Genomic DNA, 22546 nt, shown 5'->3' on the forward strand with positions numbered 1-22546 from the left:
TTGTTATGTGCTTATTTAGCTTTCCTCACTACAGGGCTTTGTGAATGCTGCCACCGCCACGGGGAGGCAATGCTTTGCGATGTCAGCTGGTCCTCAGCCATATTGCAAAACATGCCCTCCTTTCCAGCCATATTGCAAAATATGCCCTCCTTCCAGGCCTTTTCCAGGCTACTTCCTCTGCCTTGAAAGGCTGCAAGTGGTTTAGGTGGCCTTTGCTAGCTGCCACATCCATAGGTTTCCTCGTTTGACATCAACGCATAATCAATATGAGATTTTGTGTCTCGTTAAATATTACACTGTAAGGACACTGAAAGTAATTGTAATTTCATCCCAGGTTTAAGAAAAAAAACCCAAAACTTTACACCTTGTAGTGCTTTGCTTCATATTTAATTCAATCAAGGCCTACATTTTAAATGTAAATTGAATGACCAAACAATTTCCAGCCTGCTGAACCAATATCCTGTGGAGTTTAGGCCCAGCTTGTACACAGGACTTTGATAATAACCAGAAGGCACATTTTGAAGCAGTGCACTGGAATCAGCAATTAAATAAAGTGGTGAATTAAAACATCAGTAAGTGAAGACAGGCAAGAAATAATCAGCAAGTGGCAGAAGGTGGGATACATAGAAGGCAAAAAGAAAACTGAAAGCTGCTACAAAAGAGGCATGTAGTATACAACTTGCGATATGGTGACTTGCACAGCAGTCTAGCTTAGTCCTTGGACATGCCCAGGGCTAGGGAAACAGAAGACTGGCACCAAGCTGACATCTCTCCCCTGTGTCACTGCAGCAGACTGAGAGCACCTTGGCTGCTCTGAGGAGACACCTCCAGGTCCTGGCAGTTTCTTACTACCACTGACTCACCGCTGTGTCAGAACCTATCTATGATCTGAGGCAGGTCTTCACTGCAGATGGGGGTATGGTTGATAATATGTATACCAAACCTAGCCTACAGACTGTGTGTCAGTGAGGGGTCAGCAGCACGGCCTAGTCCTGGGAAATGAGAAAGATGTTCTGTCCTGTGCTGAAGCCTGAGCCAATGCACCTCCTCTGCTGCTGCTGTTCAAATTAGCTCAGCTTTGCCTGCACAGATGGCAGTCATGTTTCTGCAGCCCAGGCACACTCTTCAAACAATTCTATGGGTGTATCAACGTACCAGCAACAAAGTAAGATAATCTGGATAGATCCAAAAAGTCATTGAGCCTTTTCCATGTTCCAGCCTTATTTAATGTCCTGTAATGGCTTCTGGGTGAGTAAAGTCTATGATGTGTTTTCCACCTCTGATTTTTAAGATTTAGTAATACATAATATATGTCAGAAATAGAAAATACTGAATGATTAGATATGGCATTTCAGGTTTCCCCAGGCTATGTAAAAATTAAATCAAAGTATACTGTATTTTTCCCACAGTTAGAGGAAAGTCCCAAGGCAAAATCATCCTCTCTAATCTACTTTGCTATTTCTAGTATGTATTTTACAAATAACTTTTGCCTTATCTATTATTTTACAGACACTAAAGGCAGCCTATGATGCATTATTGAAAAGAAAGATTGCTCATTTGTAGCCTTACGTGTAGAAAGTGAACTGCTTAATTGGATGCTTCTCACAGGCTGCCACAACTCAATTTAATGAATATTTAATGACAATATAATGTAACTATTTTTAACCAATAGATGACTGCTGCAAAGCTTCACAAATGCTGGAATTCAATACATTGCTCTGCAACCAAAAAAGGTCATAAAAAAAAACACAAGCAAGCACTTACAAAGCAAGAAAAGTCACCTAAAACTATTACTAAATACTTTTTTTTTCAATATGAGGACCAGCCATAAGAATATTAACGGCACCAAAATTTCTGTAACTCAGATTTAGATTTATTAAGAATGACGTTATGTTTATGACCCAAAGGTATGATGACTTGATCGTTTATCAGACATATTCCATTACAACATTTGTTTAACTATGTATTTCTTAGAAGAAAAGTGAGGTGGTTACCAATATTAGAGCAACCAGAGCCTTACATCTGTATCTTTTAATTTTATTTTCTTCTCCCTGTCCTCCCATATTTTATTTTTCCAAATTGCCCACTCCTTCTTTTCACTTTCTTTCTGGCTTTGATTACATTACCAGCTAAAAACTGCCATTCTTTTCAAGCTAGGCCTATAAAGACACACCACTGAAAAGCTTCAGACTGTTTTCAGGGAAACATGTTGTCCTGGGTTCAGCTATAGCAGTCATTTTTCTCCTTCTTAGTAGCTGGTGCAGTGCTGTGTTTTTTAATTTTCAGCCTGGGAACAACGCTGATAACACCGATGTTTTTAGTTGTTGCTAAGTAATGTTTATTCCAACCAAGGACTTTCTCAGTCTCATGCTTTGCCAGGGAGGAGGGGAAGCGGGGAGGAAGCAGAGACAGGACACCTGACCCAAACTGGCCAAAGGGGTATTCCATACCATGGCACGTCATGCCCAGTATATAAACCGGGGGGAGTTACCCGGAAGGCCCAGATCACTGCTCGGGTCGGCCTGGGTATCGGTCGGCGGGTGGTGAGCAATTGTATCCTCTCCCCTTGTTATTTCACTAATCATTATTATCACTGGTGGTAGCAGTAGTGGTTTTATATTATACCTTAGTTGCGGGACTGCTCTTATCTCAACCCGTGGGAGTTACATTCTTCTGATTCTCCTCCCCATCCCTCCGGGAGCAGGGGGAGGAAGGGAGGGAGTGAGCGAGCGGCTGTGTGGTTCTGAGTTACCAGCTGGGCTCAAACCACGACACATGTGACTCCACAAATACAAATACCATTAGTAACAGCTGGATAGATAGACTGCAGCTCATTCAGGAGGAGGTGAGGTGTGGAGGAGATGACTGGATCTCAGGCCGGACTTTGCTTACAGCCATTCTTTTATCCCTCATGCATGAAATGCCTCTGCTTCATTTCTGTACCTGCTGCAATCTCCATTTTTTGTCACCCCCACACATTATTTTTTTAAGCTCATTCGTCTGTAGTGATCAGCAGGAGTCAGCTACCCATATCATCCTTCATGCCTTCTGAAAAGAATAGTTAACGAATCTAATGCAAATAGAACACCAGCTCATAAATATTGCAAAAATTACCTAGGGCCAGCATGGTTGTCAAGCAACCAATTCCCTCTAATCACTTCCGCTAGGGATGGAGATGGGTTAGCGTTGATCTGGCAAGTTTTTTCTGAACACAGGAATTGCTATTCTACTCTACTATTACATGTGGCCCAGAGTCATGTCTCTAACAGAAAACTGCAATCAGGTATTTCAGAAGTGTAAAAATTTTGACAATTAGGAAACAATTCATGCACTGGCAGGTTTTTTTTCTGACTCTCAGTTTATAGTGATGGGCATAATATGCCCTGTATATATGTATTCTAATGAAAAGATTCATGTTGCCTCGAGGCGAAGATTTTGCCAATGAGTTTCACAGAATTCACTGTGTTCTGCATTTAAATCCTTTAGATCTGTTTGTATCTCTCCTTATCCTTTATTATGAAAAATGATAAAGTGCATAGTGTACAATCACAGTTACTACTTTCTATTTTTATACTTTTTTAATCTAAGACAACAAATCTATTCAGTTTGCTGACACTTAACATTCCTATCACCTTGAGAAAGGACTACCAGAACAGAGTACAGCATTTCAGATGAGGAATTCTCTATATATCCTGCTATATACAGAGGGGTTATTTCAACTGCATCATTCATAAACAACTACACATCTTTTCCTTCTGAGTAAATTAATTTAAAACCCAAGACTGTGGAAGAGTGGTAAAATTATTTCTCATTTTGATTTTATACAGATATTTCTTCTAAACAATAAGAGTATTTGACAATATCTCAAACTATTTTATATTTTTTCCATTAGCATTTTAACACATTTTCATGTTATTTCAGATTACTCCTTTCAGCATGCCTTCTTTTACCATCATCTCTTATCTACTCATCCAGCTCCACTGGGTCTCTCTTTGTTGTTTCACAGCTCTCTGATTTTGCCTAACTGACATAATTATGTATTACTGGCAAAATCTGTCTTCTCACCCCTCATACACTTTTATCTAATAATTGATAAATACATTAGGCAACATCTCTTCTAGTGTGCCACGAAAGGACTTCTGCAATACTGAAAACAATCCAGGAACCATTGCTTTATTTGCAACCTATTAGCTAGTTTCTTATCCAGGACAGTCATACACCTCTGATCCTGACAGCTAATTTCCAGAATATGATCTTATTAAAGACTTCTGTCAAAGATTTTTGAGTAAATAATTATTGTATGTCTCAGAAACAATTGTCTGTGACTATAAAGGTACATTTTTTTCTTTACAGAAATAGGGATAGTTTAGCCTTTGTATTTTATATTTTATCATTCTTTCAAAATATATATACATATAATAGTTCAAAGAAGGCTCATTGAAATAAAATTTACTTAGTAGCTTTAAAAATAATATTTATTATTATCTTACTGTCTTGAAAGATCTGTACTACTTCTGTTGAGATTAGTCTTTCTTATAATTCTTTTCTATTTTTCATGAATTTCATGATTGTCATGCAAGACTAAAGCTTTAAAATAAACTTCCACATGATCTCAGTCACTCTTTCCTAAATTGTAACAGAAATGTTTCCCCTTTTTCCTGCTACATATACTACCTGCAGTACTAGCTGCAGAGAGCCAGAGCTGCAGTTCTTTGGTTTAGTTTTGGGACATTCTTCCTGCAGAGATGGAATCATAACGACATGACTGCATACAAAATGCTTCAGAGGCAAGTTCAGCTGCAGAGTGAAATTGATGACACCCCAGGTATAGTACTTTTCTGAAGGCTTGCTGCACCATTCCATTCCTGAGTTAACTGCCAGCGCCAATTGTTCAACTGGCAGAAAATGGAATACAAGAGGAACCCTGCTGTTTGGTCAGTATGCTCCCTACCAGCCATCCTGCCAATTCGTTCATTCTTTACACAGGATTGCTATGAACAACCATCCTATAATTTGAGGAAAAAATAAATCATATTAATATTAATTCTATGTAAAAACAGTTGTTTTGTTATCTTTCTAGGTTAACAGAAAGAAACACTATTTTGATCAGCAGGCTGACAGACTTTGCGGACTCCCTCTAGCTACTTGACTTTCATTGTATGTCTGATGGGATTGGATCCTCTAAAATTGTACATACTTTTTGGCTCTTTCCATCGGTAATCTAAAATCTTATGTTTTAGATTAAAGAGTTTAAAAAAAAATGATGGACAGCAGGTCCTAAGATGCCAGAATTAAGCAAATGAAAATAATCTATCAATATAGGCAGAAGAATCTTGCAGTCCAAAGAACTTGTGGGATGATTTTCAGTGATCTCAAGGCATTTAGAACTTAGCATGCTTAGATAATAAGAGATTTATATTGGTTTGTTGACCTGAAGGCTTAGAGAGCAGAAGGTCTGTCCAGAGGTAGTCATACACTCATTCCAACATAGTAGTCATGAATACCAGACATGGTATATGCAATAAAATATTAAAAGCTGCTTGTTTTTCAAATTGGTAAGAAAAATAAGAGTATGCTATTATTTTATTGAACGTTCTGTGTCTGGTATAGTTAGTAATAATTCCAGGTTTTATAATCATTTGTCCAATCTGTCAAAAGAATGGGAGAGGAGAAAAGGGTTAGTGGACACAAACAGTCCTGGGAATCTCTCTATTTTGTACTTTACAGATAGCCTAATTTTGCTTTAACAAGGACCTGTGCTTTATTTTCAAGTCCTAAGAAACCACATAGTAGAGACATTTAGTAGGCAATGCATTAATTAAACCAGAAGCTCTTTGCTGGAAGATAATAGTCTACAGGAATGAAAATTTAAACCACATGTTGTTCCACAAACTTAGTAAAATGATCTTACAGGCATTTATTTAAACTCCACTTACTCAGGCTTTGCTTTCTCAGTTTTATGTAAAAAACTTTCAAATTACTCTTCCAGAAATCTCTTTCATATTCCTTCATATTGCTTATTAGACAGTACTGCAACTCTAAACCACTGAAAATGTAAGAACGGACATCTTCAGATGCTGTGAGTGATAAAAAAAAAGAAATACAAAGTATGTTACAGTCCTCTGACTTGGCTTTTTTCTGAAATGTGCCCTAATAGCATGAGAAATTTCCATTCAAAATTGAATGCAATTCAACATGGAATCCACTAAGAATGTCAATATACTGCTATATTCCCATTCTTCTTAGAAAGTTACACTTTTGAGATGACATGATTATAATGAACCGTATATGTGTGACTTAAAGTAAATCCCTTCTTTATTGTACATATTTTAATTTTTAGCTAATATTTTTATCTATATACATGCCCTTTTTAATGGTATAGGTATGGAGGGCCTGAGGAAGCAGGTACTGGGGTGGTATTTCAGCTTCTGACCTGACTACCTTATGCTTGCTTTCTATATCAATGGATTCCAACTAGAATCAACAGAAACTAGGAGTTAAACATGCCTTGGTCTGAGGCAGATTCAACAAAAGATAATCTAATTTCTATAAAATCAGAGTTTTGGAAGGAAAATTATTCCCTGCTAAAAAGAGCATCAACTGAGCACAGAGATAAAGATTATATGTAAAAGAAATGCTCCCACATATTTAACTCTGACTTTCTTGGAATGATACTATTTAAATAAATTAGATACTAAAATAATCTAAAGTCCTTCCTAAAATCCTGAAAAGTCCTTCTTTGACCTAATTCGTCTTGTTCTTTTTGAAGGTGTGTATACACAAATGTTACTAGACAAGTTCAGAAAATACTTCTTCAAGAGGACGTCCTAACACAGTGACTAAACGGCTCCACATTGCTCTAGAAAAAGTTGTATCTTTTTGCCACGGACCAAGTAGAGCTGGTAGCCAATTACCACACACTGGGTGTAAATCAGGGAAGCAGCAGCAAGCAAATTACTCTTTTTGATGATAGGACTATTAGTAGGGAATCAAAATGATAGCAAGTACCAAAACCCTGAAAACCAATCAGAGTTCAGAAGAATACACTTAGGGAAGAAAACATGGTAAAATGTTGGGGTTTTTTTTTGACTTTCTACTGTGTATGTGTTATACATTGACAAACATATTGTCTATGCTGTTCAGATTTGACAGAAAGAGAAGTCCCCACTCACAATAAAATGTACAAGCAAAATCCAAGGAAAAACAAAATCAAAACCAAAATAAAACCAATTCTGTTGGATTTTCCTAGAGAACTTGGATCAAGCATCCTCACAAATTGTATAATTTTCACATAAGTAGTGACAACCTCCAATTTGCACTGAGTTTATCGTAGAACCACAGGGTGCTTTGAGTTGAAAGAGACCTTAAAGCTCATATAGTTCCAACCTCCTGCCATGGGCAAGGACACCTCTCACTAGGCCAGGTTGCTCCCTGTCCAGCCTGGCCTCGAACACTGCCAGGGATGGGGCAGCCACAGCTTCTCTGGGCAACCTCTTCCGGTGCCTCACCACCCTCACAGGGAAGAATTTTTTCTTGGTATCTAATCTAAATCTCCCCTTTTTCAGCTTAAAGCCATCCCCTCTTGTCTTGTCAATAAATGCCCTTTGCAGCTTTCTTGTAGGCCCCCTCTAGGTATTGGAAGGTTATGTTTAAGGCTTGTTATTTGCTCAAGATCAACCAATCCTGTATATAATTGCCAAGCCAAACAGAGAGGAGGGGGGGGGGGGGGAAAAGAGAGAAAAAGAGAGCTAAATATGTGACAAGAAATATGTTAGAAAAATTCTGGTTTAGTTTTCAGTCTTTTCATGGTTTGCTGGTATTTAGTCACTATTCATTACTGTCTGCAAATTTTGGCTATTTTACACTAGTTGCATGTTCCGAACAATATCAAATATTTACAGAAATCTAGGGACTGCTTTAAATCCCTGTTATACTGTTTGCAAAAAGGAAAAAAAGACCTTTGGAACCATGTTGAATAAAGTCCCTTTTGCTATATTCAAGTCACTAATTTACTTAACAAAAGGATTTTGCTGAGAATGTAAAAAAATAACTGACCCTTCATATGTTCATCTGTCCTTCTGGAAGCAAATGTCTTCAAGCTTTGATTCACTACATCTAATGATTATCTGTTTACAGTGGAAGCCCGGTGAAATTGGTCCTGGCTTTTTGCACTCATTTGTTAAATGTTAAGACTGTAATCACTGAGGGGATTGTTGTGACAACATGAAGTTTACCATATGCTATTCAAAACTAATAAAAAGAATTAAAAGTGAACAGAAAAACCTATACATCAAATCAAAAACATTTTACAACACATTTTTATGCCTGGCCATAATCAATCTTACACAAATTTTTAATATCACATCAAGTTTGAAGAAATAAGGTCTCTAAGAGCAAAGATGAAGTAGCTTGAAGGAAGAGTAATTTTCAGAATATGTTATTCACAGTTGATACTCAATCATTAGACCTAGTGAATCAAAGTGATATTATTGACAGCCTAGCCCAGTCCCTATTGCACTTGGCAAAAGTTTTTAAAATCTCTAAGTTTAAAAAAAAAAGGAGCATTAATTTCAAATGAAAGCAAAGATGATGCTTCCAAACTTTCTGGATTTCACTACAATTGCTAGGACTATAAGATGGTAGTTGCAGAGAAAGAAGCTGTTATGACTTCGTTACGGTCAATGGGAATAAATAAGGAGACACTCAACTGGTAATGGCTGAACTTGTTCTTTAGAAAAAATATCTTTATCACTGAAGAAAATAGTGAGTGAGATTGACCGAAAGAAAAAAAATTTAGGCAGGAAAACATGAGTCAGTCTGAGGGTCATCAAAGGAAAGAGACTTAACTGCCTCTATTCCTCCAAAAATGTAAAAGAGGAAAATAGTAAAAGACCAATGAAATTACAAGTGAGTGTAAAAGCAGAAATGAGAAATTTTTTAAGTTTTTAACTTTGGAAATGTGGAAATACATAGCTATCATCAAAAGGTAAAAGTTAGAATGTGACTAGAAAGGTAAAAAGTAGAAAGGGAGGTGACCAACATCACAATAAAACCCTTAAGTGCCAGGGGAGATGAAAATTACTCAGTCACATGTTTTCCAGTGTAAGATTCTTTGCTCAAATACATGTATTTTACAGCAATTGTCCATTTCCTTCATGATTTTATACAAGAAAGCAAATCAAAATATAAATAATTGGACCAAATGGAGAACATTGGCTGATTCACTGCATAAATACTATACAGTGCACACAAGAGTGCACCGTGCACTAGTCAGCAGGAGTTACTGCTAAGAAATTTAATATAAAAACACTGAAATGCAGAAAGCTTTGAGAAATAAATTACCAACTTACCTAGCTGTAGCTAGAAGAAAAGTAGCAGGACAGTTAACCTGCATTTTCTGATTTTCTCATTCTCCTGATGAGAGATCAAACTCAGCTTACACTGCTTATTTAGCTTACACTAAAAGAAAAAAATTCTATACAGACAGATGGATAGATATTTACATGCTAAAGAATTAAGATCTTCACTGTTATAAGTTAAAAGCAAAATAAATTTGAATTGCTGTACTTGTGCAATGACTCTGTAAAGCCTTTATGGTCTATGTATTTGAACACATGGAATGGCATTGTCGTGGGTTCAGCGGTAGCAGTCATTTTTTCTTCTTCCCAAGACAGGTATATAAACATGCACATATACTATTTCAATTTTCAGAAACCTTACCTAGGAATTTAAAAAAAAAATCTCAGTAAGCAAAATTACCTCTACAAATACAAGATTTGAACATGCTAATAAAAGAAATCAGGATATGCTGTGGTTAGTTTGAGCTTTTCTTCTTCTCTCTTTCATGCCTATGTCATGCAGGGATAATGTCATATCAAATGGTTTCACATTCCTGAATCTAAATTCAACTTGTCATAACAGAAATGCCATTTTAGGTTTTAACTAAGATTTTTCCCTGTTCTGCTAGTTCGTGTAACTCTTCCTTGCACATATAATTCTTCTTAGTTCAAGAAAAACAGAGCAGCTTACATACTTATCCCCAGTGACTAATAGGACTTATGCTCGGTTAATTTCTGTGCAGAATGTCTTTTGTTTCAAGATCTTCTTGAAATAAATAAAAGCATAGTCAATTGTAAAAAAAATAACAAAAAAGCATAGCATAAGAAGATAACTATTATAGAACGTATTTAATTTTTCAGTCATCTTAGGACTGTTCTACACTGTACATATTCCACTGTTTTATGTACCTTTTGAACTTTCCTGAGGATACTACTCTGCATTTAATTATTAGGATTCCTTCTGAGCAAATGTTTCTAATGAAATAAATAAATACATACATACATACATACATACATACATACATATGTGAAACACTGTGGGGAAAGTTAAAAAAAAAAATCATCAAACTTGTCCCTCTATCTTTCTCTTTTGGAAGGAAAAAAAAAAGAAAATTACAAGACTGTCACATTGCAGAACAAAGAGCAACTCAGCTCACCAAGAGGTGTTGTCCTCTCAAAATCCCTTCAAGTTTCCTAAACGCCATCAGTGCCTTCACTTCTCTAAAAACAGACCAGATACATATTTGAACTTTGATTGCTGCCCTTATTCCTGGGAGAGCAACTCCCACAGAAGTCTAGGTGCAACAAACTAGAACAACCCATAGAAATATAGTAGTGAGAATGGCATTACTATAATCTTACAACGAGCTACATTAAAGAAATTTAAATGATTTCTGAGACACAGCAAATAATGCTGATGTACAGTTGAGGTAAAGCTGGTCTAAATTCTCCAATGTTCAGACCATGCAGTGCCACTGAAATACAGTTTTCTACTATTACCAGGTCTGTAGTGTTTTAACAGTCTCCAGAAAGCCAATCAGATAGCTTAACCCCAAAGTGTACCAAGCACTTTGTACACAAGCTATAAAAAGTGTGTGTTCTACTCTAGAAGAAAAGTTTTTGAAAATAGATTCTGATCCTCTAATCATTTCAATACCATATATATTTGTAACTTTGCTAATAGCAATCAGCTTTTGCAAGCTGAGGTACTAAAGGCACTCCACAAATTTAAAGTTCTTCACTGCCGAAAGATCAAAGGTTGTTTCACATACTGTTGTGCCCTACTTCTCCTCTCTTGTTTCAATCACTTTTCTGTTAAAAGACCTATTAGTAGTTAAAAAAAATTACAGTACAAGAAAGCAGAGACACAACAAACTCAGAAAACCATTTTAAATTTACTTATGGGGCCTTATGTATGTATTTATTTTACTAATCTGAAAAATTGCACTAAATCCAGAAGGTGCTCTCACAATAATAAAAATAATTATGTCCCTAGGTATTTACAAGAGGCCTGCAAATCTGCAGACTGGTCAATCTGTTATCATGAAGGGCTTCACGAAGCTGAAGGGAATGGGACAACTCGCTATATACACCTTTTACAGGTCAGATTTGAATTCCCTCAGTCTGCGAACATTCATGCATGTGCATAAGTTTATACTCATGAACAGGCAAATCCCTTGGCTTCAGAAAGACTACAGGCCCATGTGAAGTTATGCAAGTACATATTTACAGAATCAGAAGTATGAAGGAAGCAGAGCACAAGTTTGTTCTACACTGTCACTGGAGGAACAACTTTTGCAAGAGTTCAGGTGTGCAATGGTTAAGCAGAGGCACGGAGAGATGGCAAACTGCACTTACAGAGCACTGCAAATGACGCAAGAAGACCAGGGGGTTCTCAGATGGAGTGTTAGTGAAGTCTAGAAATTTCTTTCTGAAGTAGTTCCACATTAACTAGCAAGTATCTTCCCACGATAACTGTGTTACAGTTTGACTTGGTGAGATTAAAAGCAACTACCAAAGGAATTTATTTGCCTTAATCACTAGATTTAACTTCCTCACTATGACAATAGGATTTTAAACTTATTTAACACATAAAGCAAACAATGTTCCATCCTAAACTGATTAGAATAATCAGATCATTAATGGTAGGAAAAGTAGAGATAATGATGTTTATATGCCACCCAAGGATCTTCATTAGGGACTGTAGTGATAGGACTACTGTAGTGAAGGGGTAATGGTTCAAACTAAACAGGGGAAGTTCAGGTTAGGTATAAAAGAAAGAACTTCTTTCCTGTGAGGCTGGTGAGGTGCTAGCACAGGTTCCCCAAAGAAGTGGTAGAAGCTCCATCCCTGGCAGTATTCAAGGCCAGATTGGACAGAGCCTTGGGCGACATGGTCTAGTGCGAGGCGTTCCTGCCCATGCCAGGGGGGGTGGAAGTAGACAATCTTAAGGTCCTTTCCAACCCTAACTATTCTATGATTCTATGATCTGAGGTGTAATGTGGAGCTAAGGTTTCAGGTGGACTTAGCACAGTAGATGGAAAAAAGCATATGAACAAGCTTCTGTTGCTGAAATGCAGCCACAGAAAGGAGACAGCATGAGAAATCAGGGGGACTGAGGCTGCCCTGCTTCTGTGAAGGAATGGAAAGGGAATTGACTTATAGCCAAAGACTGACTCGGGAGTTATGGGTTGCGGAATGAAGTCAGGAGGAGTAAGTGGAAAAAACCTGAACACTAAACACAGGTGTGCTTAAGCGGTTAGTCCACCCCTAGCCCTTGCATAAAGAGACGGGCAGGAGGGTTGTCATCTAGATATTCCCTATGTGCATGCTTTTGGGACACAGATGATCACAGAATCAGGTAATAGCACTGAAGCTGGTGGAACAGGTGTCGTGTTGTGCTATGCTAAGTTGCATTACATTACACTACACTACAGTATATTCCACTACACCTTTCCAAGGTGAGGAAGCAAGTGCCTACAGAAAACAGCCAGCCACAGTGGGGCCTCTCTCCCATGCACATGAGTTATGTTGCCATGGCCAAGGTTCTAGTGGATGTGAAGCTCACTGGGATGGGGTGGTTGGCCAGGGATGCTGCCAGGCTGGAGGCCAGGTAAGCAGGGCATGGGGGGTGAAAAGCAGCTAAATCATAAGCTTGGTGAGAAAGCAAGACTTAGCTGGAGTGCAAAGTCCATTTTCCCACTCAAGCATTAGGGAAAGGGCTGAAGAGGCTTAGGCAGCAGGAAGATCTGCAGGACACCCCTTCCTTTCCATGTACATTCTGCATTATGTGGGTTTTCCCACTGTAAAGCACCAGATGTGACTTCCTTCCATAGTGTGTACGTAGGAGCAGGAACCCCTTCGAGGACACAGAGGATGGCACAAAGCTCAAGCAGAAGGACAGCCAACAGTTTGGAAGAATTTCTGCCACGTTCCTTTACCCTTCCACCTGGGAAAACATCCTTAGAGAGGAATGAAATATGCCTCACACTCCATAGAGACCTGCTTTCATCTCCCATTATGCATGACTGTTTTGTTGTAGATCATGGAAATGTGGAAGGCACTTATAGTAAAAATGAATCTGAAATCATGTATGAGTCAACCTTATGTTATAGCAATCTCATTCATGTTACAACAAGAGGCAGTGACAAAGGTGTTAGGCACATTAAGCAACTAGCTTCACTTTGCCGCTGGTGTCCTCATCAGAGCCAGAAAAAGCTAGTCCATATCTGCCATTTCAGTAGCATAACCACTGGGGCAGAAGGCTGGCATTTTGAAACTACCCACGCTCCCTCTACCATTCTCTCTGAGACTATCTGCTTATTTCATTGCATTTCAGTGTGTTGCATTTTTTTCTAGCTGCATCCTTGCCTGTGACTAATTCCATAAGAAAAAAAGCATGCAAAAATGTAGCATTTGCTGGTTGGACAGACAACACTAGTCTGAAAGCGCTTCCATCATCACATTCAGAATTGTAATTTCTTTTTTTTTTTTATTTTCAATGGCATTTTGCGTCAAGCCTATAACAAATGCACCACAGTGTTTTGAAGACAAAACTGCAGTAACAACTTTGGAAGTGCATGGCACCCATAAAATATCGTTAACTATGTATGACATTACCAGCTGCATTTTCCCATTGTTGCTGACACTTAGCCTTTTCTCTCCTTCTACAACTTGAAAGTGCTTTTCAAATATCTGTTCCAGCATGATCAAACAAATTTAGATAAGGCTGACACAGACAGTTTCTTTGTTTGGCATTGATTTTTTCCTACCAGAAATGCTATTAAACTTAAGCAAAAGGAATTTTTCTTGAGCACAGTTTTAGCACTTCAGTTGATTGCATTCAAAAGCCTATAGTAATCAGCATAAGCCTCACTGTAAATAAACATGAAATATTGTACAGCTTCAGAAATTTTCTTGCCACAAAAACACTGTAAGCTGGAGAAGATAATAGTGTGCTCATGTTTGTCACACAAGTTACCCAGATTTCTTCTCTTTTTTGCTTTGAATATGGAGAAAACAATGTCTCCCTCACCATGCTTGAAGCTTTCTAAATGATAGTTTGATAACTGTAGTTAGCCAGAGGTCACAGATGGTGCCCGTGACCTTTAGTGGCACTCCTGTTACTGATCATGTTCGTATTCAGCCATGACAAAAAGCTGTATTTGTACTCCACTGTTACTGCCAAAATTAATGACTATTCCACTTCAGATTAAGATTCCTCTGTTAGCTCATACCACAATCACATGAACAGTTTCACTGATACAGCTGAAAAACATCGTAAATCCTGCCTCAGCCTGGAGCCAGGAAGGAGTGGCTGAGGATGGGAGAAGCAAGACAGACCTTAGGTCAGTGCTGCCCCTGAACACTTAGCAATATGAATCCACATGCTAAAATGCGTTTTCTTATTATTGTAAGCCTTAATAGCATACAAATTACAAATAATTTTAAACTAATTAATGCATTTCTTGTAAACTACCATAGTTGACTTATCTAGGGTAGTGATCCTACTGTATGTTTGTTAGAAGCAAAACTAATGGCATGCAGTTACCTAAGGATTACTTCCTTCCATCCATCCAGTAATCCATTTAAATTGTTTGAAGACTCTGCTTGGTAATGGTTATTTTCCTCCATAATGTTCATAAAGTGATAAAAAACCTTATAAGCTGCACAAAAGCCCTAAATAGGACAGACAAGCACTGTCATTGCCAATTTTTTCCAGATGGCACCGAGTATGGAATATTTTTAGGATCATCACTTATCCCGCAAATTCTTGCTTCATCCATACTACCTATTTTCATCAAATTCTTTTTACCCACAGTGTGCCCTTACAATGATTTACCAGTTGACCCATCAACCTTGGTATAAATTAACCAGGTTGTGCCCTGATTGCTTCTGTTGATTGGGAGAACAAGCTGTGGTGGGAGTCAGCATTTCAGACTTTGGATGTGGGAAGAAAAGCCAAGGACAGCTATGAAACCTTCCCAACTCACCGCATTAAGAGACATCTCCTTCAGGCGACATCTTCCACTGTGGTTCAGAACAAAGCAACCTTTAACCTCTTCACTTAAACCCTAAAAGAGACTGTATTAGCACACCCAAACATTATTCAAATCTTTCTGACTTCTCTGGGCCACTTTTCCATACGGCTGATGTTTCTATTACTGAGGATTCACATAGCATCATGTCCTGCTACTTACGAGAGGAAGCCTTGGAAAACAGCTAAAGGAAGCAGTGAATTTCACAGAAGAGGGACTTTCTGCGTGGTTGGTTGTAAAGGCAAGTTTATCCACGTTCTTCTACCAGCCAAGGTCAAATTTCCAGTCTCCATTAGGTCTTCTCCTCCAGGGCTATTTTTTTGACAGGGATGCTTCAAATAGTCTAGCATATATGCAGATTGAGCAGCAGGAAACCAGCGGATGCAATAAACTACACAGCTTTCAGAAAGAAGAGAGTGGATTTCATGCTGGTCATGTTAGCCCTGGGAGGCAGCCACACATATTCTTTAAAAAGACAAGAGGGGAAAAAGTGGAAAAAGCTAAGCAAGTTTCAATGAAACATGCAACCATCTCCATCAGCCTCTCTTTCCTCTGTGAGAGCTTCCTCCCACTGACATGCCAAACTCCCACACCTAAGAAGTTCGGTTTTCACACAGCATTTCAGACCTGCTCAAGGTGGTAAGCATATTAATGATTCACCTAGCAGCTTATTACAGAAGCTTGTTAAAAAAGCTCGTTACAGCTTGTTAAAAAAGCTCTCTTTTCTGCCTATTAGTTAATAAATAATTGCTTTGTACTGCAAATAGTCATAGAACCATAGAATATCTCAAGATGATCCCATAAGGATCATTGAGTCTAATTCCCTTCTCCTCACACGACTACTTCATACTAAACACATGAGTAAGTCCAGACACTCCTTGAACTCTGGCCGTCTTGGTGCCATGAGCACTTCCTCAGAGAGCCCGTTCCAGTGGCTGACCACCCTCTCAGTGAAGAACCTTTTCCTGATGTCCAACCAAACTTCCCCTGACTCAGCTTCATTCCATTTCCTCATATCCTGTCACTGGTCACCAGACAGAGGAGATCAGCACCTCCCCCTTCACTGTCCTCCGTGAGGAAGCTGTAGACTGCCATGAGGTCACCCTCTGCCTTCTCTTCTCCAAACCAAGTGACCTCAGCTGCTCCTCCTAAGTCTTGCCCTCGAGGCCCTTCATCATGTTAGTCAGCTTCCTCTGGACACACTCCCATAATTTGGTGTCCTTCTTATATGTATCATGCTTTCAGGTTGTCTCTAGAAAAAAGGCGGCTGTCTGAACAAAGTTATGAGAGCAGAAGGGTTACATAGATGTAAGAGCTGTGCTAGGAACTGTAGGATGGGGCAAGATTTATAAAGGGTACAAAATTACTGCAGGTCAAGGTAACAGTGTGTGTCCCTGCCGGGAAAGGCTTATTTTGAGGAACATCCAGTGCCCCAGCTCCAGACTGACTGGCCAGTGTAGGACTCTGAAGAGAACAAGCAGACACACTATGAGGGAATGGCTGCCAAAGCTCACTGAGACAATGTCACACGCTGGTCAAAAACCACAGCGCGGTTTTGCTCATATTCTTGGGAACAGAATTAAGACTCAAAATAGAGTCAAGCACCAAGGAACTTTATCTGCCCACCACCAAGTCTGCAAATTCCAAAGACAGACACAGAGAAAGAGAGAGAGAGAGAGAAAAGAAGGAAAGTAAGAGGAAAGAATAAAAAAGTTCACAGCAATAGCTACCACCCCGGAGATGCGGTGTCTCAACAGTCCGGTTAGTTTCCAAGTCCGGTGGGGGAAACGTTCCACCCGGTGCTGGTTGGTGCCGTTCTTTTATAGAGTTGTAACCACGTCCTCCATCCGGCGGTGGTGTGCATGGCCAATAAGTCACTAGGGGGTCTTCTCCCTCCGTTGTTCCGAGGTTTCAGTTGGGGGTTTTCCTGCCCCTGTACCTGAGGTGTCGGTTGGTGGGCGATGTGCAGACAGACATCCTGTACAAACATCTGCTGTGGCAGTGGTGTCAGCAATGTCAGTTTTCGCTGACACTGTCTCTTCGGTGGTGTTTTCACTGGCACAGTCTCTTACAGACATGGAGCAGTCCTGAGTGCTTGTGGCTGGGCAAGATCAGAATCTGACTTGGTAAGTCTGGTCTGGAAAGGAAATGCATACATAGTTTAACATTAAGTAATTGCTTCAATTCTACACATTTTAAGAAAGTGAAAGTAAAAGTACATGATAAATAGAGACAGCTACTGCAAAAAGCTGTGCAAATTTGGAGCCTGAAAGCAGGTAGAAAGGAATGAAGTCTTGTCTTTCAACCTTACAGGAAATCTTTTATTGTCTCACTGTGAGACTTCAGGGAAGATTTAATCTGTCAGATTTCTAGTTCCTAAGATGGGAGTGATCACATTGAACAGCCTCAGTGTGATATTGCAAGAATAGCTAGTGAACAGCTGTAAAACACTAAGTACAGTATGAAAGCTGAATGAATTAATACAACAAACATCTAAATAAATTACTTTGAGTAAATAACTTTGAAAAGAGGATTCTCTAAGGTCCTTCATTCATCTTGGCAACTGTATTGAGATGCTTTTCATCTGTCTGTCATTTGTTTTCATAGCTGGTGAGTTCCCTGGGAGCTGTGTCTGTCCTCAGCACTGCCACAAAAGCATGCAACTAAGTGGAGATAATGTCAGGAAATATCTCTGTAAGGACTATCAGAAGTGTACTAATGTTCATACTTGAGCACCTTTGTGAGTGTCTGGGTGTGCTGCTGCTCAGAGGACCTCCATGAGTTACAGAAGTGCTCCTCTGTTCATCCCACAAGGACACAGGGTGATGAAATGCCAGAACTGTGTCAGAACAAGGAAACCCAGAAATCCCAAGGCCCAGGTCTGCACAGGTGGCACACCTTAGACAGCTTTGCATAGACAAACCATCTACAGTGGGCCGGCAGATGTGACACAAGTCCTGTGGTGGGACCTGTGGCCTTCTGACCTGACGGGCCCAACAAGATACCCTGGGGCACCCAAAGAACCCACAGGGTCAGTGTTCAACATTACATGCCTATGGAGCATTTGCACTCTGTCTCACAGTCCATTCTGAAAGTGGTGACAGAAAACATGACACACAGGCAGTGTGGCAGCAGTCAACTTTATTTTCATCTGCTAAGATGCTGGTGTCAGGCCCACAAGCCTTTAAAACATGAGGACTGGCTTCATTTTGAAATGAGCAGAAATTCCAAGAAATGGCCAATGACATCAGGCTTCTGCATTTCAGATTGAAGCTAGACAGATTCATTACCTTGTCAAGGGTAAGGTCAACCTGCAGATCTCTGCCCTTTGCTCTGTCATCACTCACAACCTGTCACACCCTTTCTGTCTTGCAGTTCTTTTTATCACTATTTACGATTCGTAGGGAGCTGATGGCTCCAGGCTGGGCAGATATGCAGGAAGGTACGTGCACTCTCTTCTTAACAGACAGGGAGTGTGTTAAAGACTGCTTAACACTATTTCCATGTACTGTTTTCCTGTCTGTGCTCAGAGCCTAGGCAAACATCATTCCTTAAACTTCAAAAACCCCATGTCATTGTCTCACTGCAGACACACATGGCTTGCATTTCTTCTGTATTTCTCCTCAGCCCCAGCAAAGAAGACAGATTACTCTTACTCCTGGTGATTTTGTAACTATGCTAAGAGTTAGTACACCAGTAGGCTACCCATAATGACAGAAGTAGTCCTTCCCAAACAAATCAGAACGACTAGATCTGGAGGCCAGTTACCAGTACCTCCCTGGACTAGTGCTCTGGGAGCTGTCTGATTGCTGGATCAGCTGTCTGTGTTTCAATTAAGTGCAATGAAACAGGGTGAAGTTGAAGTAAATGCTAGCAGCATGATTTGGGAAGGGGTCTGCAGCTCATGTGACCAGTACAGACCCCAGCAGCTGTGTCCCCAGTTGGCAAGCACAGCATTAATACATAGGCGTGCAACCCTGCAGAGTGTTACATACAGGAGTCACATGGTGGTGCTGCTCTTCAGCAAATGTGAAACCTGTGCCAGCAGTGGCAAGAACAGATGCGAATCGTTGTGCAAATGTATTGATTTGGGCAGGAGGGGTTATGCATGTCTTCAAACACTGCTTGAATTACGATGTATTTAACATACAATGACAATATAGGATGGTTTTATGAAACTTCCAAGCACTCTCTTGAGAAATCCTGGAAGTTACATACTAGCACTACTCTACTTTCGTTGCTTTTTAGAAGTCTTGAGAGTAAAACATCACACATTATTTTTCCTGGTGAACCAAACTGCAAGCATCTGCTGACAAGCCTTTTCAGCAGTCTTACCGTCAACAGTGGTCTCTTTGTACACTCTAGAAAGGATGTCCTGGGAAAAGCAATTGACAGGAGGATTACACTTATGCTTCTTGACCAAGGATAGTTAGAGGTCCCGTGTGAGGGGTGTTACTGCTGGTAACGTCTACAAATAGACTCTGAGCAGTTGCTGTTTCTCAAAACTCAATATCAGATTTCTAATGTCACCATCTAAGTCCCTTCTCCTAGTAGTAATATGGTAATTTTTACTGCTCTTCTGCAGCTTCTTGCTGTCTCTATAAACACTTTCACATCCTGTCATTCCTGGAAAATAAGATGGAGGCTCGTTTTCCCTTTTATTTATCTGAGCTGTGCCTGTCCAAGTAATGTCCAGTCATTTCTGGCTCCTTCTCACCATCACTGTCAATTGTAACCACTGCTGGAGAAGCACAGGCTGAGCTATTCATGTGATGCTTCTGATGCTTCTGCACTTGCTTTTGCTTTTTGGAAGGCCTTGCTGCTTATGTCACTTTTCCTTCACATACTTTTCTCTGCACTTAGAATCCACATACTTTTTCATTTTTCTTATACTCTGTCTGACTCCTTGCTGGGTTGTCTAAAAGGCTCCCTTGTGTATTAGCCACTAAATTTTGATAAAGTTTTCTGGAGGTCATTTTCTGTCTTTAGATTTCTGTGCTCCTTGACTCTGCTGTCCACATAGAGAGGTTTTGTCCTGGTTTCAGCTGGGATCAAATTAATTTCCTTCTGAGTAGCTGGCACAGTGCTGTGTTTTGGCTTCAGTCTGAAAACAATGCTGATAACAGCACTGATGTTTTAGTTGTTGCTCAGTAGCACCTATCCTGATCAAGGACTTTTCAGTCTCTCATGCTCTGCCAGTGAGGAGGGGCACGGGAAGCCAGGAGGAAGCAGAGACAGGACACTTGACCCAAACTAGCCAAAGGGGTATTCCATACCACAGCACGTCATGCCCAGTATAGAAACTGGGAGGAGTTGGCCAGGAGGTCAGATCGCTGCTCGAGTTGGGCTGGGTGTCGGTCGGTGGTGAGCAATTGTAGTGTGCATCACTTGTATTTTTCTTGGGAGGTGGGGTTTATTGCTCTTTCTCTTTATTTATTTTTATTATTATTGTTGTTGGTTCACTATATTTCACTTTTATTTCAATTATTGAACTGTTCTTACCTCAAACCACAGGGTCTTTTTACATTTTTTCCAATTCTCCTTTCTAACCCACAGGGGATGTGCAAAATTAGTTTAAAAATAGTTAAAAGGGCTTGAAGGTAGCTTGGAGTGGGCTTTAAAAGTGAGGAGAGTTATAACCCAGCAGGAAGAATGTACTGGGTAAAAGAGAACACTGGGAATATGAGAAAATATTCTCCATACTTGTATTGATCAAGGGACAAAATTCAGAGGTGGGAGAAGTCATGCCAGCCCAAAAGAAGAACCTGGTGGGCACCGCTGGTAGTGAAATGTTTATTTCCTTCTTCAACCAAGATGAAAACCTCAGATGTTTCCTCTGCTTTATAAATTTTCATTCTGCATCCTTTCATCTTCTCTTTCATTTACTTCTTGCCTTGTCCAGGTTGATCCAATAGCTGCTCATATGAGAGCTTCCTCTGTCTCCAGTGAGTTTTATGGCTGATCTCTTTTTTTTTTTCCTCTCCTTCTCAATAACTTTTCATCTGGTTTAACAAGATCTGACAGCAGAACAGTACAGACTTTATAATACTTTACATCTCAAGTAAGTTTGTGGAATAGTCTGCCCAAAGGAAGGGAGTAACACCGAGCAGGACCTATCTAAAGCAGAGTGCACACACACAGCATGAAGAGCTGTCCCCTTTCAGGCAGCCTACCAGGCTCTTTTCCACCCAGAGTTTCTTAGAGCCTGTAAGGGTAAAGCACACTTCCACCTCTGTCATCCTGTTTAATAACAGAGGACAGTTGAGATGGAACAACTGGATAGCACTCCACTGACCCCACCTATTTCTTCACATGAATCTGCATGATTCAACAGGGCCTAAACAATGAGATTTTAAAAACTGATTGAAATGAGGCTTCTAGAGATCTACACTTAGGCACTGAAATAAATACTCTTCATTCAAAAGTGACAAGCATCTAAATGTTCCTGTTGACACAAAGTAGGATTTCTGGAAGATGTTCTTAAGGTTGAAGCTTCCACTGTCCAGCAAGAGGAGGAATGGCTCCTCCATGCTTCTCCATGGATACTTCACTAAAGGCCACCTGAAATTTACCTCTATTCAAAACTAGAATAAAGCATCAAACATTTTACATATTTTTTCGGGGCTGAGACCAAGGTGGAGTTCAAGCTGCTCGCCCTGTTTATTGGACATTTTAAATAGTGAAGTGCTCCATTTTAGTTACACAAGTTTGTGTTCTTGAGGAAAATGCCACAGGCTTTAAGATGAACTGGCTGTGGGATTTTTTTTTTTTTTTTTTGGCCTGTAATACATTCTTTCAAATTTGCTTCTTGTGCCTTTAAAAAATATTACAAAATTATTTCCCTAAGATATAAAGGATCTGAATTTCTGAAGTAACTGATGCACAATGTTCCAGATCCAAGCCCTGTCCTGACCACAAAATGTACCGAGGGTTTGCTGACTTTCTACAAACTTGTAGGCTAAAAAAATCAGAAAGGAGGGAAAACTTCTGTCTTAAGACTTTCTTGAGATCACACAAGTCCTGTATTAGTTATGACAAGGACAGTTTCTTTTTTGAGGTTGGTTTTATCATGAAAAGAACTTGTCCAATAAAATTAATCCCTACAACTACTCCACTTTCTGGTAATGTGCAGTCACAGTTTTGCCCATTATCTCTCACAGTTGCCATTCT

General features: G+C 39.7%; 1 protein-coding gene across 1 annotated transcript in view; it reads left to right on the plus strand.

The window, feature by feature from the left end:
* LOC115601015 overlaps nucleotides 1–15409 on the plus strand; it is a 31793-nt gene extending 16384 nt beyond the window's left edge. The window contains exons 2-4 of the mRNA XM_030470545.1: nucleotides 11335–11440; nucleotides 13175–13491; nucleotides 15216–15409. Of these exons, the coding sequence (XP_030326405.1) occupies nucleotides 11335–11440; nucleotides 13175–13491; nucleotides 15216–15409 (617 nt within the window). The remainder of the gene's footprint in view (nucleotides 1–11334; nucleotides 11441–13174; nucleotides 13492–15215) is intronic.
* The last annotated feature ends 7137 nt before the right edge of the window (nucleotides 15410–22546 follow it).

This window comes from Strigops habroptila, chromosome Z (assembly GCF_004027225.2).
Source record: "Strigops habroptila isolate Jane chromosome Z, bStrHab1.2.pri, whole genome shotgun sequence".
Lineage (NCBI taxonomy): Eukaryota > Metazoa > Chordata > Aves > Psittaciformes > Psittacidae > Strigops > Strigops habroptila.